Source organism: Pteropus medius, unplaced genomic scaffold (genome assembly GCF_902729225.1).
Source record: "Pteropus medius unplaced genomic scaffold, Ma_sr-lr_union100, whole genome shotgun sequence".
NCBI lineage: Eukaryota > Metazoa > Chordata > Mammalia > Chiroptera > Pteropodidae > Pteropus > Pteropus medius.
In genome coordinates, this window is record NW_024344374.1 from 5,409,323 (window position 1) to 5,428,180 (window position 18,858).

The window sequence follows — 18,858 nt, forward strand, 5'->3', positions numbered from 1 at the left end:
TTTGAAAAGACTATCTTTTATATTACAACCTTGCTATAATCATTTATTAGTTCATTTTTGTTGTTGTTGTTGTTGATTTTTCAGATTTTCTACACAATTGTGCCACCTGCAGTTTTATTTCTTCCTTCCTAATCTGTATACTTTTTATTTCCTTTTCTTGTCTTAGTGCATTAGCCAGCACTTCCAGTATATTAAAAAGGAATGGTGAAAGGGGACATCTTGTCTTGTACCCTTAGTGGGAAAACTTTGGTGAGTTTCTCACCATTAAGTATGATGTCAACTGTAGCTTTTTTGGTAGATATTAAGTTGAAAAAATTCACTCTATTTTTAGTTTACTGAGAGTTATTTATCATGAATGGATTCTGGATTTTGTCAAATGCTTTTTCTGCATCTATTGATATGACCGTGTGGGAGGATTATTTATTTTTTGCTTATTGATATAATAGATATAGTATTTTTTTTTAATATTTAACAAGCCTTACATATCTGTAAATTCTATTTGGTTGTGGAATGTAACTCTTTTCATACATGGTTAGATTCAGTTTGCTAATATTTTGCTAAGGATTTGTGCATCTATGTTCATGAGAAATATTTGTCTCTAGTTTTCTTGTAATGCCTTTGTCTGGTTTTGGTATTAGGGTAATGCTGGTCTCATAGAATGAGTTAGCAAGTATCCCTTCTGCTTCCGCCTTCTGAGATTGTAGATAATTGATTTGCTATTATTTCTTCCTTAAGTATAATTCACCAGTGAATAAATCTGGGCCTGATGCTCTCTGTTTTGGAGGGTTATTATTGATTCAATTTCTTTAATAAATATAGATCTACTCAAATTGTTTATTTCTTCTTATATGAGCTGTGGCAGATCATCTTTCAAAACACTGGTCTATTTCATCAATTATCAAATTTGTGAGCATAGGGGCTGTTCATAGTATTCTTTTATTATCCTTTTAATGTCTGTAAGATCTAGTGATATCTTTTTATTTCTAATGTTAATAATTTGCGTCTTTTTTTTCTTAGTCTAGTGAGAGGTTATGATTTTATTGATCTTTTCAGAGAACGAGCTTTTGGTTTCATTGACTTTTTTTTAGTTTCATTGATTTCTGCTCCAACCATTACTTTTCTTCTGGTTACTTTGGTTTTAATTTGCTTTTCTTTTTCTAATTTCCTAAGGTAGTGTAGATGATTGATTTTAGATCTTTCTTCTTTTTAATATATGCGTTCACTGCTATAAATTTCTAAGCACTGCTTTCAATGACCCCACAAACACTGATAAGTTGTATATTCATTTTTATTTAGTTCAAAATATTTTTAAATTTCTCTTGAGATTTCTTCTTTTAGCCATGTTACTTATAAGTGCTTTTATAAGAGATATGACAACTAAATACAACCAATGATTTTAGACTGGATTCTTTTGCTGTAAGAAACGTTATTGGAAATATTGGTTAAACTTAAATGAGATCAGTGAATTAAATGGTAGTTTATGTATTAATGTTAATTTCCTGATTTTGATAATTGCATTGAGGTGGTGAAAGATCATGTATGTCCTTGTCTGTAAGAATTACACGGTATTCAAGAATGAGGCATCACACTGGCAACTTACAAATGGTTCAGGAAAAATGTTCTGTAAATTCAGCAAACTTTTCTGTAAGTTTGTTTCAAAATAAAAATTGTTTATTAGGAAAAATGCAATTGTGATAATTTTCTCCGCAGTCTGGAGCTCAAGAGTTCATGGTATGCCCAATTTCTCCTTCCTCTTGCAATAAACATTTAATCAAATGAGGATAGCCTGATTGAAATGGAGTTCTCTAAATCAAGGGTTGACACACTCTTTCTGTAAAGGGTCAGATAGCAAATATTGTAGACTTTGAGGGACAGACTCTCTTGCAACAATTCAATTCTGCTGCTGCAGTACAAAAAGTCATAAACAATACATAACCTAGTGTGGCTATGTTCCAATAAAACTATTAATGGACACTAAAATTTCAATTTCATACAATTTTCATATATCAGAAAATATTCTTTTTCCTAACTTAAAAATGTTAAACCCATCCTTAGCTCATAGGTTATAAAAAACAGGTAGATTTGGCCAATGGGTCTTAGTTTGCCAACCTCTGCTTTAGATTTTAAAATGGTCTTTACATGCCACATCATTGAACAGATTATTAGCAAATAATCTGTATGAGCATTATACATTGGAGGGAAGAATTAGAGTTCTATGCATAGTCTATACAAGGACAGGTGAATGTTACAGAATCAATGGTTCCTGCTTTTTAAAACTGATGACCCATTCTGGCTCCTAGTTACACACATTTCTTCAGTCAGATTGTGCCTATATCCAAGCCCATGCCAGCACACAAATGAAACCCCCGCCCTACCGAGGGTTTGAGATCAGGTGACGCTCACTTGGTGTTAAAAAATAAGCAATTTGTTTCCAAAGGTTTTGACTTGAAAATGTTCTCCTTACCTTGGTATAACGAAGGGAGCCGGTAATTGTTTCTACAGTTTTTATCTAGCACGAGTCACACTCTGGGTTTAAGAAGAAGGGCTAGAAATAATATTGCATGAATACATTTCAGAAGTTGAGAGACTAATGGGATAAATTAGAAAGATGAAGAGTGGAACCTAAAACAATAGTTACTTGGGAAAGAGAATGAAAAAAACTGATAAAGCTCACTAATTATATGTTAGTTGAATCTAACAAACTACTGTCTTACTAAACAAAAACAGGTAATACAATAGTCCCCTCTTATCCTGGGGGGATATATTCCAAGACCTCGACTGGATGCCTGAAACTACATAGTACTGAACCCTATATATACTATGTTTTTTCCTATACATACCTACCTATGATAAAGTTTAATTCATAAGATAGGCAGAGTAAGAGATGAATATCAACTAATAAAACAGAAGTTATAACAACATACTGTAAAAGTTATGTGAATATGGTCTCTCTCAAAATATCTTATTTCACAGAAGATTCATTCTTACCGTAGATCTTAGCAACCTAGCATACGACTTTTTCTTTCCTTATTAAGTCGAAAATTTTCACCTTTTCCCTTAAAGGAAGTGCTTCGTAGTTTCTCTTTAGCACATCCAAATTGCCAGCATCACTACTCTTGTGCTTTGAGACCATTACTAAGCAAAGTAAAAGTGACTTGAATGCAAGCACTGCAATACCACAATAGTCCATCTGACACCCAAGATGGCTACTAAGTGACAAATGGGCCAGGAACAGAGCGTATTCGGTGTGGAGACTCCAGAACAAAGGGGTGATTCACATCCCTGGTGGAACAGAGCTGGTCACGTAAGATTTCATCACACTATTTAGAACAACACGCAATTTAAAACTTGTGAATTGTTTCTTGAATTTTTCATTTAATATTTTGGGGGACTGCTGTATGTGAGTGGCAGCTAATTTATGAAGAATTCTAAGACATTTGATTTCTAAAAATCTTACATCCACCTAAACTTAAAGATACAGAATTCTCTTCTAAATATTCATTGAGACATTCATTTGAATAAACATTTTATCTTTTTTCCAACATCTCGGCAATATATTGAAAAGGGTGTAATTAGCATATAACTGGAAGATACCTATCATTTTTATCTTGGTAGTTATTAAATCTATAAGCATTAAGACCACTGTGATTTTATAAACTCAGTGAGTTTTTCATAAGCCTTCATAAAGGTTTTAAAAATCAGAGTTTTTCCAAAAGAAACTTACTCTAAAAGTTATACTGTTGAAGTAATTTAAAGTATTGTCCTAAGATGCTATGTTCCCTTTCATGCAACATCAAACCACCATCTCTTGGACATCGGACTTATTACTCAGGTTGAAAAGAGCAGTTCTGAGCTGGGGAAGCATATGGTGGTGGCTTCACATGAGTCCAGAAGACCCTGTGACGGGGAAATAAAGGAGGTCACAAGAAAGGCACCATGCAACACAAACTGGAAACTTGAACAAGAGAAAGAGAGCTGACCAGAACCACACTTTACTACTGATTGAGAATGATTTATTAAGGTCCAATTAGTATGTTTTTAATTTCAAATAGTCCATATCTCCTTCAGAATACATGCACATGAGTAAAAGTCCAAGTTCATTTCTTTTACTTCCAATATAAAATGTTCTGCGTTTTGTATAAAGTACGTGCAAACATCTTTTTGTCAACTGGTTCCCCATATTCTTTTTACTTTGGGCACTCAGAAGTCTGCCCTCTGCTCAGATGGTGACCACGCACTGACTTCCTCCTTCCTAAACAACCATTCTTCTTCTGGACATCTTTCTCTTAAACGTACTCCTGACTTTCCCATACCTGCTTCCTGACTGTCACTTTACTGGTTACTTATTACAACAAACTGGTACGATAACTGGTTTACCTAGACAATGAATGAAACAGGTATCACCTGATATGCCAGCAGTCTACCTGGGGTGATTCTAAGGGAATACCCAATATCCGGTCAGATACTGACACTCAACCATTTGCTATAGAAAGGTCCCTAACTATTAAATATGAAGACTTTTTATTTACTTGGCATGTTTGGTCTCCGCATTTTCTTGAGTTCTACATTACAGTTGTGGCTACCAAGAGCTGAATAACTGGTCGCTCAAACAAAATTTGGAATTGCTAGTCATTAATTAGGGTGTCCTGCTTATTTATGACAGTTGACTATTTCTAGTCCATGTTGTTATATAAAAAAGTACTCTAAACTAACCATTGCATTTCCTTTGTAAAAAAGTAATTTAACTGGCTTTCCTCACAATTGTCACCCATGAGGTGCAAAGCAGGAAGTCCATTTTTATAAAAGGTACAAGCATAAAAAGACATTTCACATTTAAAAAAAAATCCTTCATGGGAACATGTGATAAGTAAATAATCAATTATATGGACAAAGTTTTATATACACAAAATTTTTGCAACATCATTTATAATGATGAAAATTAGAAATGACCTAAGTAGTCAACAATACGGAAATGGTTAAATAAACTGAGTTGCACCCATTAAGTGGAATATTGGATAGCCATTAAAATTGTTTTTGTAAAATTTTTAACGCCATAGGAAAATGTGGCAATTCTGCAGTGGGGAAAAAAAACTGGTTATGAAATTGTTTACAGTATACTCCCAATTATATAAAAACGTATATAAAATACATATAGGCATACACAGGGGGAAAAGCTGTTAACGGCATTTACTTCTGAGTTGTGATATCAGTAATTATTTTTTGTTTTATACATATCTGCATTTTTCAAGTTTTCTACAATGACTATGTATTATTTTATAATACAGAAAGCACAGGCTATTAAAAATTCCTCCGATGTACTGATAATTAGAATGTATTTGGGTATTATAAATATGTGAGAACAATATTATTACTGTGCTTCATCTTCTATGAATTTTTTAGAGTACATATTATTTTGGTAATAAACTTACATCCCCTTTTTGTTTTACATAACACTTTAATAAAAAGAAAATATTGTGATTAGAGTATTATTTGTTTCATAACCTAAACAAATACCAGCTTTGACATCTAGGTTCTTCTATTTCCTAGAAGATTTAAAATTAATACCCTTTTTTCTTTTTAAGTAAGGCATATTGCATACATACATTACATGCATGCTTTCTAAAAAAATAATTCTAATTTACAGTTTTCCTACATAAGGAAAAAAATGAAGTTATGGTGGTTTAAAAACAGTCTATAATCTTATCCATCACAAGCACACTGATAGGCATAAACGTGTTTATTAAATGAAATGTATCCTTTAAAAAGAAAAAAAGGGAAGCCTGTATGTAAATGATGTTGTGGATTCAATTAGTCAGAATTTATTCTGACTTGCACCAAACCACACAAAATCTTTTGAAGTCTAGTTAGTGTAGTCTATCTAAATGGACACTCCAGAGTCTGTTTACGAATTCCATTACAAGATCGCCACTTTCTACTTTCAAAAAGAATGGGGATCCAGACGAGGGCTGTCACATAAGCTAATTTTCAACATGTATCAAGTCTTGCTGGGTTTAGGAACAAATACTGCCATCGGTTAGTGTTTAAGTACATGAGTTTGCTTTTCCTCTGTCTCTCGCACCCCACACCTTGCCCCAGCATTTGGGTAGCAGGAGGCGCTTTATCCCTCAATAAGATGACGGCTGGTTTCTCATCTTCTTTTGCTTTCTAAACCACGGAGTGGTCATTGCTGTGAACTCCGGCCAAGATGGTGTGGTTGAGGGAAGAAGCTGAGCGGTCTGAGCCTTCTGTGGGGCCGCTGGTGTTCTCACTGCGCTGGCAGCAGAGGATCTGTCTGAAGGTGGCGCTCATCTCCTTGTCCCGGTAGGAGTAGATGATGGGGTTCATGGCAGAGTTGAACTCAGCGAGCAGAAGGAAGAATTTCTCATAGGCCAGAACATCACACTGTGGACAGCACACGTCCAGAAGTAGTAAGACCAGTCCAGGGGTCCAGCAGATGATAAAGGCACCTACGAGAACAGGGATAGGGGTCAGGAGGATTTAAAAAAGAACCAAAAAAATATAATTATGAAGCATGAAGCAAGTAACAATAAAGTGAAATGATTTCAGTTCAAAATAAAAATACTGAGATTCGAAGCCACCAGATCACCATTTGAAATAAAATGTTCATTTTCTGAAATAATCAGAGACAGTTTTAACGATGATAAAATAATCGATTTAATAAAATCTCAATCCAGACCCTACTAAAATTGAGCACTTATGAGACACTGATGACGATTATTTTGAGCAAAACAGAGTATGCTAAGCAATTGAGATATGAAAAACTGCATTCAGAGTACATAGCTGGATGGTAATAAAGATAAGGTTTTAAATAGCATAAGATTGTTTTCAGGCAAAAAAGATAAGCACTGTGACAAAGGTCCTTTAATGTTTAGTTGAGGCACTGTTTCTGGATTCAGGTGACTGGGCTGAAATCCTTGCTCTATCGTTTAATAAACTGGGTGAACTCTGGCAAACTACTTTTGTGCCTCAGTTTTCTCATATGAAAAATAGAAATGATTATATTTATCTCATTAGGTTTGTTTCAAAGGATTAAAGAAGTGCCAAGAAAATAATCACTCAGTATATCTTAACAGTAATAACAATATTATTATCTGCTCAATAGCATGGGCCTCTTTGGAAATTGCAATTCCCAACGATAGGATAGATGTATGTTGACTTTTATTTTTATTCAACATTGTTTAAATGGTCCTTTTCTTTTTGCTTTACAAATATTAATTCATTTAATCAGCACAACAGCTATATGAGAGAGAAACTATTATCCCATCATGCAGTTGAAGAAACTGAGACTCAGAAAAGTTAAATAACTTGCTCGAGGCCATAGTACTGGAAAGTGGCAGACAGGAGGTAAACTCCAGAGTTTCTGCTCTTAGAGGCTGGCTCTAGAGTCCACATGCCAGAAAATACTGTGTTATACTCCCGTTTCTTGAAATAATTAAATATTTTAAACCAAAGTTCATGCTTTAAATGTTTTACTAATTTAGATGAACTTTGTTCTTCTTCCTCAACTATTCATTAAGATTTGGCTGTAACTATAAAAGGAATGGAAATATATTCTTAATCCAGCTTATTTAGTTCCTAACATCACTCGCTTGTCTCCCAATAATGTTATTTATTGTGAAATAACATTAAAAGCTACCACCATGTTATCCCAGAATGATCTGGGATTTTTGGCTAAAAGAACATGAGCCAATAGATCTGGTGAGCACCATCATGTCCCATTACATCTCACCCTGTATGTATAATTAGGCTATACAATGAGCAGACAGCAAATAGAGAGGATCCCAGGAGAGCATTTGAATCTTTAGATTAAATGGCACTAGCCTAGGTTAGACACAGGCTTGGACTAAGGTGGTGGATCTGGACTAGCCTCAGGGAATGAGTTTTGCAAAATGTAAACAAACAAGATTCAGTCTCCAAACGGCCCAGTTTCGAATGTGAGCTTTCTTTCTTTTTTTTTTTTTGAACCTTTTCAGCAGGAAAATGAAAATAAAGAAAGGAGAAAAGTACCCCCATAAAGCTCCTTGTTCTGAAACGCAAATGTGTATTGGTTTTAAACTGCTGTTCACTTTGAAGACAATCCAAGGTGCTTCATTTTCTAATAAACACAATACCTTAGATATTTTTGTAGAGGAAAAAAAAAAACATTTCAAATATCAAGAGATAATAGTCAAGAAGCTATTTGAACTTCAAGTAAAAACGTTAATAAAGCATTTATTCCATGTCCTTGAATTTCCTTGCTTGAAAATCACTCAGAAAGCTAAACATACAGGAAAATCAAAGGAATGCCTCTTGAGTTTCAGAAATAATACATTATTCATTGAGAAGCCAGGAAGGGAATTATTCTCAGGGTGGAAAATGCTTGGATGGAAAATGCATGGTCCCATTATTCCATTTGCTTGGAAACTAAAAACATGCAGGCCCTTCATGAATGGCTGAGCATGCTTCCAAGTTTCCTTTCCCTTTTCTTTTATCAAAGCTCTAATTGAACCCAAATTCAGAACTTGATTAGATACCAGCAACATGCATCTCAACAGATTTATTTTAAATAAAATGACCTTCTGCTCCTTCCAGGCAGCAGAAGGGAACATTCTTATTCTCGTGGACTTTTTCAAACTGCATGGCTGTTCAAAAGTGACAAATTTTTTTTTTAAAGTCATTTGTTGTTTATAATTTCTTTTAATTTTTAAATTGAAAAAGAACAAAATTTTTTCAGTCAGAGGCTCAGAAGCTAGTCCAATGAGTCTAACTTTTAAAAGACCAAAAAACGCAAGGAGCCTTATGACATTAGAGACAGGAAGTAGGAACACCACGGCCTGACACAGGGGTTAATATACGTGGACGCTTCATTGAGGAATTCAAACTCCTCTGCCTTTCTTCACTGAAAGGAACTGTTTTTAGTACTATGATCAGGCTACACCACACAGTCCCAAAACTGCATTTGGATCTTCAAGGCTCGATGGAATAATTTAAGGGACTCACAATACAGGCCTCAAAAATTAATATCTAAACCCAATCATACACAGTTTTCCCTTCTTCCTTCCCTTCTCTTTCATAGCAGTGCCATGGATCAAAATGACCAAAAGATGATGGACTACATAAGTGGAAAGTGGGGCCTGGAAAATTCCAAGGTAATTAGGCTTCTACACAACAGTGAGCGAATGTTATGAAATTAAATTTGTTCAAGTTATGGATTAACCGACAAGCTCCGAAAAAGAAAAACTACACCCAAGCCCCTTTAGTGGTAAGTAGCTAACCACAGAATTTAAGATGTACATCGCGGACCTCATCAACACAATCTATATAGACTCAACTGCTTACCTATAAGTCATATTGATAATAGTAAAAAGAACCTCCATCACCGCATCTCTAAAATGGAAAAGTAATAGCTCCCTGTCTACTCCATAGGGTTTGGTGAGGCTCAAACTAAGATACAACATGTAAAAGCTCTCCACGCACTGCACATCTCCATGACCACACTGCCTAGTGTGGGTAGTGGGCAGTGTAATCTGTGCAGACTGGTGTAGCACAGTTACCAGGGCACGTTTCCTCCAGGGAAGAACATGGGAGCACATTTTGGACCACGGAGACCGGGAACTTCAAAAAGCTCTGAGATGACATCATCTTAATGATGAGATTCCTAGGACTTGCAGTTGGATGTGAGAAAGATAACAATATGAAAAAGAGAAGAAACACAGAGAGGCACGGAAGCCCCAAATCACTTTAGAGGTTCTCATGGGTCAACTCGATACCTACCAAGATGGAGAATAAAATAATATGGTACTCTGTAGGGACAGTGCTTTAGGTAACTTGTTATTTCCAAAATATATCCGATGAACGAATCCCCATGGCCCAAGGCATAAAACCAAGGAATGGTATGCAACAGCATGAAAGTGAGGAAAGCGCAAGTAGTTTATAGTTATTTCTGGTAAATTCAGAAGCAGAAGTGGCAGCTGACAAGACGTCCATGGTCATGAAAACCTTGGATACGGCCTGGCTAAGACATTTGAAATTTTTCCAGTCCAGCATTGATTCTCAACCCTAGCCACATACTACAACAGCCTGCACAGCTTAAAAGAAATAATGATTTTCATCTACCCCTTCCCTCCTGAGATTTTAGTTTCATTGGCCTTGTTGGTCGATCTCATTTAACATACAACACTGTTAACGGTGGAAGAACAAAATGATCTGGATAAAAATAAAGGCGAAAACATCAGACGTTTCCAAATTCCAGAGGAGAAATAATGAGAGCCTCAACTGGGGCAGTGATAATGAGGAAGGAGAAGTACTGAAGAATTAGGAAAATATTTAGGAGATGAATTGCATGAAATAGATAAACAAGATAAAAGAGTCTACGATGACTCCTAGATTTTCTATTTGGGTGAAGGAAGGACGGTGCTACATTTCACTGAAGGAGAAAACAGGAGAGAGGGTAGGTTGGTGTTTTCTGAGGGGAGGTGAGAACAGAGATGATGACCTCAGTTTCATATATCTTTAGCTTGAGGTACCCGCAAGAATTCAGATGGAGATGCCTTAGAGATATCATGATGGGCTGATGGCAATTTGAATCTTGGGAAACTGTGTCTTACTGTGCTAAACAAGAGTGGTTACATTCTGCGTGATTTGCCAATGTTACAGGTCATATGGGGAGGAGGACACTCAAAAAATATCCGTGGGTTGGAATAAGTAGCAGAAGTTGCTCTTTCTAGAGCAAGCTTCATTCCTTTCTTATACATCTGTCAAATCCATCTGTGAGAGCCCCAGTGCCCACAAAGATGGAAGGAGAGGTGCTGGAATGTAGATGCAAAAAGCAGGGAGGAAGGAGGCTGTTTTGGAACAACAGGTCACAGCTGCAGAACCAGATCATATTACCACACCTTCCCTCACATCTACACAACCTCATCAGCTGAACAATGCTTACCATCTGTTCTCACAATTAAGAGTCTTTTCTTCTAGAGTGACTTTTTTTTCCTAACTAGTTATATTTTGCTTACATATGGAACATAAGAATCAAAGTTAAAGAGAAAAAGTGTCTTTGACAGAGAAGACCTCTAGGGAGAGAGCCCAAGATTTCTGATGAAAAAAACAGAAAGCATTTCCAGTCTGGCTGGCAAATTTGTGTTTTTACAAAAAAAAAAAAAAATCAGACATCCCACAGATCTAAAACAAGTTAAGGTAAATCAATTCTACACCAGGGCTGTGTCCAAGTTAATCACTCCTTGGGCCTCACTGTTCTTGTTTCTTAAATGAGATCTCAGAAACAGTCTCTCTATCTTAGAGTCTTGAAGTAGAGATCAAAGGGGAAAATAAGCATTCAAATACATAAACTACTTTTGTAAATTGTGTATTCCTTCAAGGCTACATCTTGGTATCCAAGAATCCAACCTAATTTTAGTTCATTTCTGTAGTTATATTGTGATTTCTGCTATTAAATTACACATATAAGATTTGACTACCTAGAAAATCCTTCTAAATGATATATCTTAAAAGAGGCTATGTTAGATAATAAACTATGGATAAAAAGCTTATTCCTAGTTAAACAGTTAAGGGGTCGCTGTAATGGAAATGTATGTGAATGACTTTTTGAGGTTAAAGCTTTTTTTTCCTAAAAGAGTAACCTAATAATAAAATGTTTTCTAGAACATGGAGAGTATAAAATTAATGCAACTCAGACAGTGCCGCAATAAGTTATTTATATCTTACAGTACCAATTTTACTTCATTTAGTTTAGTACCCAACACTTCCACTTCTTCATGGTCATAGTAAATGTTTCATACATTTAAAGTTTCATGATTTCATTCATTGTGTGACGTCCTCTAGTATTTCTGTTACCCACTCCTGACAGCAACATTTATCTTTTAGGGAAGGGCATTAGCAATACACAGATCTCCAAAGCACAGTGGTACATTCATTATATTCTCTTTTTAATATTCCTGGGTGTCTGTAAGTTTCAGACCCATAATACTGTCCTAATCAACACAATGCTGTCTTTCTTAACACAGGAGCATGCCTTCTGGCATTTCATACACTCATTCACATTAAACAGTGAGTAGCATAACATGTGTACTCCATAACCCATCACAGATTCTAAATCTCACCCTGCAACTGTACATTGGAAAGCACATGCTGAAAAGGCTTGCACGCTGCCTCTTACAGAAGCGCTGCCTCTTACAGAAGAACATCTGTGCTCGAAAACGGCCAGTATAAACCACTTCTTCGTGGCCACAACTCTGGCCAAGTGAGCAATACCTTTTATCTGCCTATTGCAACAGGCTCCTAACCAATTCCTTTTCCTCCATGTTTCTGCCCTAACGTCCAGCTTGCACAGAATGGCCAGAATGATCTTTCAGAAGCATAAATCAATTCACATTACATCATTTTCCTGCTTACAATCCCGTAAAGGCTTTCCTACTTGAAATCCTTACTGGGGCCCCTAAGGCCCTACGTAACCGGTGCCTACCAGACTCTTCAGTCTCAACCCTTTCCTGTCACCCCTCATTCACCAGGTTCCAACCACACACATCAAGGAGGTTTGTTTCTGTCTCAGGACATTTGCATTTATGGTTCCTCGCCTTGGAAGATTTTCTGTAGATCTTCATGCCCACTTACTATGAAATAGCACTTCCTCAAAATCCATCCCTGCCTACCCCAGCTAAAGCAGCACCCTCTCCCCGCTACATTATCCCATTTTATTATCTTCATATCCTTTATCTATAGTCAAAATTATTTATTGGTTAAATGTTTATGTTCTATCTTGCTTCAGTGAGAATGTAAGCTTCATAAAGGAAGAAAATGCTGTCTTTTCATGTCTGATTTTTCAGGCATCTAGAATAGTGTCTGATGTACCGTGGACACTCAGTATATCTTCTGCTGAATGAACTGGCAAGTCACAGCTAACTGCCCAACCGACATATCCAAAACAAGGAAAACTAATTAGTAGAAAAATCATTAAAATCTGTTTGGAAAACAAATATTAACACCTACATTGTGCAAGGCCTTTGATTGGTGCTACAAGGCATTCAAAGAAGCAAGAGGTAAACCCTATATGCAAACTCTCCTTATATATGCATCTGTTACCGTAGTGTAAACTAGCCTATTGTTACTAATATTGATGGATGTCAGATTATCTATGAAATTTACTGAGTTCTAGAGCACCAGTTTGAATCAGGAGTGAAGGGAGACCTGGCATTGGCCAAGTTGCTGCATCAGACCATGGATTCTGCAGTAGCTGCCTAGAAAAAAAATCACTAATTGACCCAATAGATCTTTGTGTTAATCCCTCAAGATTCAAAGTTTCATGCAGGAGCATTTGACCATGTTTAAGTCTCATATCCACACTCTAGTTATCAGAGTGGGGAGAAAGAATATATCCTACAAACCAGCATATAATGTCTTATCATTTTTTTAAAACATAAAGTACAGTTCTAATAATTTATCGGCATAATCAGTAGCCATACATAATATTAAGTTTGAATATTCATAGATTTTTTTCCAATGTCATACCTGCATTTTTTGCAGGGACTCTAACTGATGCACTGTTTTCATATATTTATGTTCTAGTAATTTGTAATACAGTTTATTTAAAAAGAACATTGATAATTTATGAGAGAATGAAAAGAATAATTCTCATTAATTTAATTTTTCCTTCTGGAATGGTATCTGTCAGTTACTTTCAGTGATTGATATCTAAATTATGGTATAAAACTAATTCCTTGAATTATTATGCCTTTTTTCCTATAGAAAGTTTGGAAAATATAAAAAAATGTAAACAGTAAATTTAAAAAGTCACTTATAGTCCTGTAGTCCAAAGACATTTTAGTATATGATTTTACGCTTTTTAAATGTTGCTTTTTTAATTCTAAATTTGTGCCTTCTTTCTGATTACATATAAATTAACACAGATTGTATACTAGTGATGGGTAAAAGGATTAGGAAATTAGATTTTTTCTTTTTAGGATACCATTTTTATTCTGATTGGTGCTTTTATATGGCAATGTATCCTAATTTAATCAATATAATATCTTCGTAAATCTGTCAGGATATTAGTTATCATTTATTTGCAACTGTTTGTGTTTCCTATATGACCTCTATTTCCACGTAAGATGCTACATTACATACAAATGCATGGGTAGGGTGCCATTTTTCTGGAAATGTCTGCCCATTTTGCGGGAGACTTTCCTGAACAGGAGATTCCCAGAGAAGACAGGATAGTGAACTGCTGCCAAAGCCAGCTTCTTCCTGTACCTAAAACATCCACCGATATCCTCTAATGAGTAGGCAAAATGTTATATTAGACAATCACACGGGGAGAGGTGTGTTCCTCTGAAAAGTTCTTATCTATGAACAGAAAAAGTGAAGTTGTAATAATGCTCAAATAACATAGAAGTAGCATGGCCATCTCATTAGCTCCAAATTCTAAGAAATCAAGAGACAGCTAGCAAACTAAAGATGCACTGAGTTATATGTCCTTACAAACACATGTCCTTACACACACACACACACATACTTCAACAGTGGCTAATGTTCTCTTGTGGTAGTATATGATCCCTGAGGTCTCTGTGAGCATACAAAACAGGAAATGCTTAAAATTTACTTTCAACAAAATCAAAACATATTAAACCATGTTGAGATGGGTCACTGCCTCTACCCTTCCTCCCTAAACATATTTTCTGATTTCTACCCAGTTCTGTCTTTGGGTGAACTAAAAAACAGTGCTATTTGAAATGTCTACCAGAGCATTTTTTCTTACAAACACTTACCATTTTCAGAAAGATGTATTTCAAACTTATGAAAAATATATCTGTATATATATGCACACATATACACATATACATACACTATATAAGTGTATATATAACATATGTGTATATAAACATATTTATCATACTCGCCCACACATTCAGAACAGTCACTGCATTTTAGTGTCTTAAAAAAGACAATGAGATTTTTCTTTCACATGCAGTAGACTATAAGACCCAAACCAAAAGGATAATGGCACTTACATATTATTCACACAGAAAATAATTCACCATTCTCAGGATAGTCAAACCTGTTTGCTTCCTAAACCTAGTGATAGATTACAACTTTTATAAAATGCAAATTTTCCTCCTTATTTTAAAAATGATAACTCTTAATTAAATCTCACAGAAAATCAATGTTGTCAACTTCATACCAACACCATCTAATTCAGAAAGTGATACTAAACTTATTGCATGACTGTGGTCCAGCTGTTACCAAGGTGATTTGAATAATATTTATCCCTTTAAAAGGATAAATAAAGTTCCCCACCCCCAGGATTTTTCCCTAGCAAAAATTCAATATAAACAGGGAATTTATAAGTGGTTTTGCAACGTATTTAATTTTTCAACTATAAATTAAGACTATCCCACAATGATATAAACTTAAATGAGTACTACGGTCCAGCTGAAAATGCTCACAGAATATAACTGATGACAGAACCCTGTGGATTTCATTCTTTGCAGTTCATGAACTACCAGCATGGAGCAACAAGATATGTGTTACTCAGGAGGCAAACTTCAAGGACAAAGAAACGCAATGGAAATTTCATTTATATTTTCTTACTAAAAATAATGGAGAAAAAAATGTAAGTTTAATCCAAAAGCAAATTCAGAAAAATTTGTGAAATACTCCTGCAACCTAAAATGTTTATAAAAATTACATATATTTTAAAGGGCTGAAAGAGATGAAAAGGAGAATGGCAGAAATTGTAAATATGACCATTTTTTTTGAGGCGATTCCTCCTACAGTTGCCAGATGTCCTGGATTGATATTTATGAAGCACAGATTCTTGGCAGAGTAGGAGAGAGGTAGAGTCTGTTCTGCTATAATATGATAGTTGTATGACTAAGATCTCTCATGTTATTAAAAAATTCTATAAAAAAGTTTGTAAATAAAGTCATAAAAACAATTATTCAATTGGGAAGTAGGTATTTAGGCTAAAGAGTTCCAGATTCAAAATCATAAACATATTTTTTTACATGAATTTCAATTCTTTTAACTAGAAGTTCAGATTAAAATATTGGTTGCTCAAAACTAACAAAACTAAGACCAAATATTACAAATCAAATTCTAACACATAAATCTTGAACAAAAGTCAATCAGTTCTAAAGCCATCTAAATAAATTGCAACAATATCACTTCTGGGGATTTATCCTGTAGATATATTCAAACACAGCCAGCATTTTTTTCTTTATGGCATTTTTTTATTTTTAAAAATTGGAAATAATCTACATAACCATAAGGAGAGAAGTAAATTACATTGGATTCATAAAGCGGAATCCTATTCAACTTTTTAAAGTTATTAAGGTATTCTATCCTTACTGATACAAAATGATCTCCAAGATACACTGTCAAGTAAAAAGAGCAACATATAGAAACAAACATAGATGTACTATAATAAGCCCCAACTGGAGCTAATAAACAATTAACTTTAAAAACATTTAGAAAGTGAAATTATAAAAATGGTACCTCAAATACTTTATTTGAACTTAAAATACCAATTTGTTTTCATTTGCCAATCCTTTAATACCGAGCTAAGGCTTTATTTTCATTTGAATACAGGTCTGCTAACTGGACTTCTGCAAGATCTTCCAAGCAAAGCCACGCCAACAAAGCCACACACACGATTTCCAAACTGGCTCCCAGAAGGTAGAGTCGGAACTTAAAATTCTTGTAACTCAATGTGAGTACAAAAACTTTAAGGTGTGTGTGTGTGTGTGTGTGTGTGTGTGTGTGTGTGTGTGTGTGTGTGTGATGTTCTCCAAATTTAGTTGTTTTTACAGCAAATTTAAAGCGATTTTTTTTTTGGTATCTTGCCTTCATTGAATATTTAACAAAACATTCATCTTAGTTTTCTCCCCAAATTATTTTCTTGTTGCACTCATTTTTATTAGAGAATGTAATATTTAACTAGTTATATCATTATCATAATAATCTGGCATACACACCTTTTAAGAGCAAAAACGACTACTTCTTAGCAATTGTCAAGAGCTGAATTATTGTCCTTATAGTCTATTAACTTTTTTTTTTTTTTGGTCTAAATACACGAGTGTGTGCTATATGTCTATATGTCAGATGCTATTCTGGGTCCTGAAGATACCACAGTGAATCAAACAGAAGAAAATTTCTCCCCTTTTGAGCCCGAGTTCCAGAGGAGTATGAAAGACAACTAATAGAACAAATAAGTAAAATATCTTTTAGAAGGGATAGTATTTGAGCACTGTGGGAGAGCAAGTGTGGACGTAAGGAGAGCAGTTAGGGGCTCATACAGTAATCCAGAGAAGAGATAATGGTGGCTTTGAACATGGGAAGGTGGTGATCGCAGATATATGTGGATGGTAAAGCTGATATGATTTGCTACTAGACTGGATGTTGGGGAGAGAGAAGAATCAAGGAAACCTGTAAGCAACTGAAATAAAGGACAAGGAGGTCACTGATGACAGTTCGCTGGGTCCTGAGAATGGAAGCCTCACTGGGTAGATTCAAGAGTAAACAGGAGAGAAATTGGATTCTGCAAGTATACACAACACTTTTAGGCAGTTTGCTGCGAAGGCATTAAGAGAAAAGTGGCCATAGGTATGAAGTACTATGTTTTGCAAAGCTTTCATTAACAATCAAGTTGGTTAAGAGAAAGTTAAGGTCTATACCATATGTGTGTGTATATAACCTCCACATACATATATGCTCATATACAGAGAGAATATTTTTAGAATGCTATATCAGAAACTGATTATTGCCAATTATATGTGAATTGTACACCTTAAATATGTGCAGTTTGTTATATGTCAATTTACTTCAACAAGGGGGGAAGAGGAGAAAGGTGGGAGAGAGAGAGAGAGATTGAGATTAAGAAGAGACTCATCAAGACTAGCACCAACCATCTGCAGTGTCTTCTTTCTCATCTACTGGTAGGAAGTGAACATCTGGCCTGCTCAAAACCAAGCGGCACACTTAGTGGTGCAGGCTGTGTGCTGGGGAGGCCTTTGGGTGTCTAGTAATGTCTGTGGCCAGATGGTTCAGTCTTTTCATCCAGGAATGAAATGTTAGCAAGCCCTTTGGCTTTAGAACTAAAGTTTGTCAGTATTAAATATGATATCCATATCTTAAAAAAAATAGCTAGTAGATTGGGGAAGATTTAAAATCCTATTAATGACAGAATGAGTAATAAATCAATGGACACACCCATATATTGTTGCTAGAAGAGTCATTTGACAGTCTTTTTGGAAGCAATTTGATGATGTCTAAATTTAAAAGTCCTCTTCTAACAATTCCACCTTTAGAAATGTATCATCCAGAAATACTTAAAGCAGCATATAAAATTATAAACACAGAATGTTCGATAAAGCAATATTTGTAATGGTGGAAAACTGTATATTTTAACATCCATCAATATTATAAAGAAGTGGAGTAGTAAGCAGCCATTGCACAGACTGACATTACTGTATTTACTTACCCACATGGGAAGATAAGCAAATTACATTAACTCTGTAAAGTTACAGCAGGCATAATTCCCCATTGGTTATAAAATCGCTATAGGTACTTACACGTGTATATATTTTACATGCATTACAAAAAGTCTAGAAGAAGGATACACACTGGGAGTTACCAGGAGGGGGCTAGGTGTGAAGACTTTAAATTTTAATGTAAACATTGCTTTAATTTTCAGTTTTTTAATAAAGAGCATGTTTCGCTTAAAAATAAAGACATATATGACAATATTCAGGCATTATTCTCACGACCACTCGAAAGGCTAGTTGGTGGGGAGAAAGACAGACTGAGGTTCCTTGGAGATAACACTTGTTTTAATCTCCCAGGCTGTGT

General features: G+C 35.3%; 1 protein-coding gene across 5 annotated transcripts in view; it reads right to left on the reverse strand.

Annotated features, from left to right (window-relative positions):
- Window positions 1-3,991: 3,991 nt before the first annotated feature.
- LPAR1 (lysophosphatidic acid receptor 1) overlaps window positions 3,992-18,858 on the reverse strand; it is a 122,752-nt gene continuing 107,885 nt past the window's right edge. For 4 of the 5 annotated variants that reach the window (XM_039870692.1, XM_039870693.1, XM_039870694.1 and 1 more), the window contains exon 4: window positions 4,510-6,467. In XM_039870692.1, the coding sequence (XP_039726626.1) occupies window positions 6,166-6,467 (302 nt within the window). In that variant the 3' untranslated portion in view covers window positions 4,510-6,165. Of the gene's footprint in view, window positions 6,468-18,858 lie in introns of all 5 variants that reach the window. The other variant, XM_039870690.1, reaches the window with a different exon arrangement.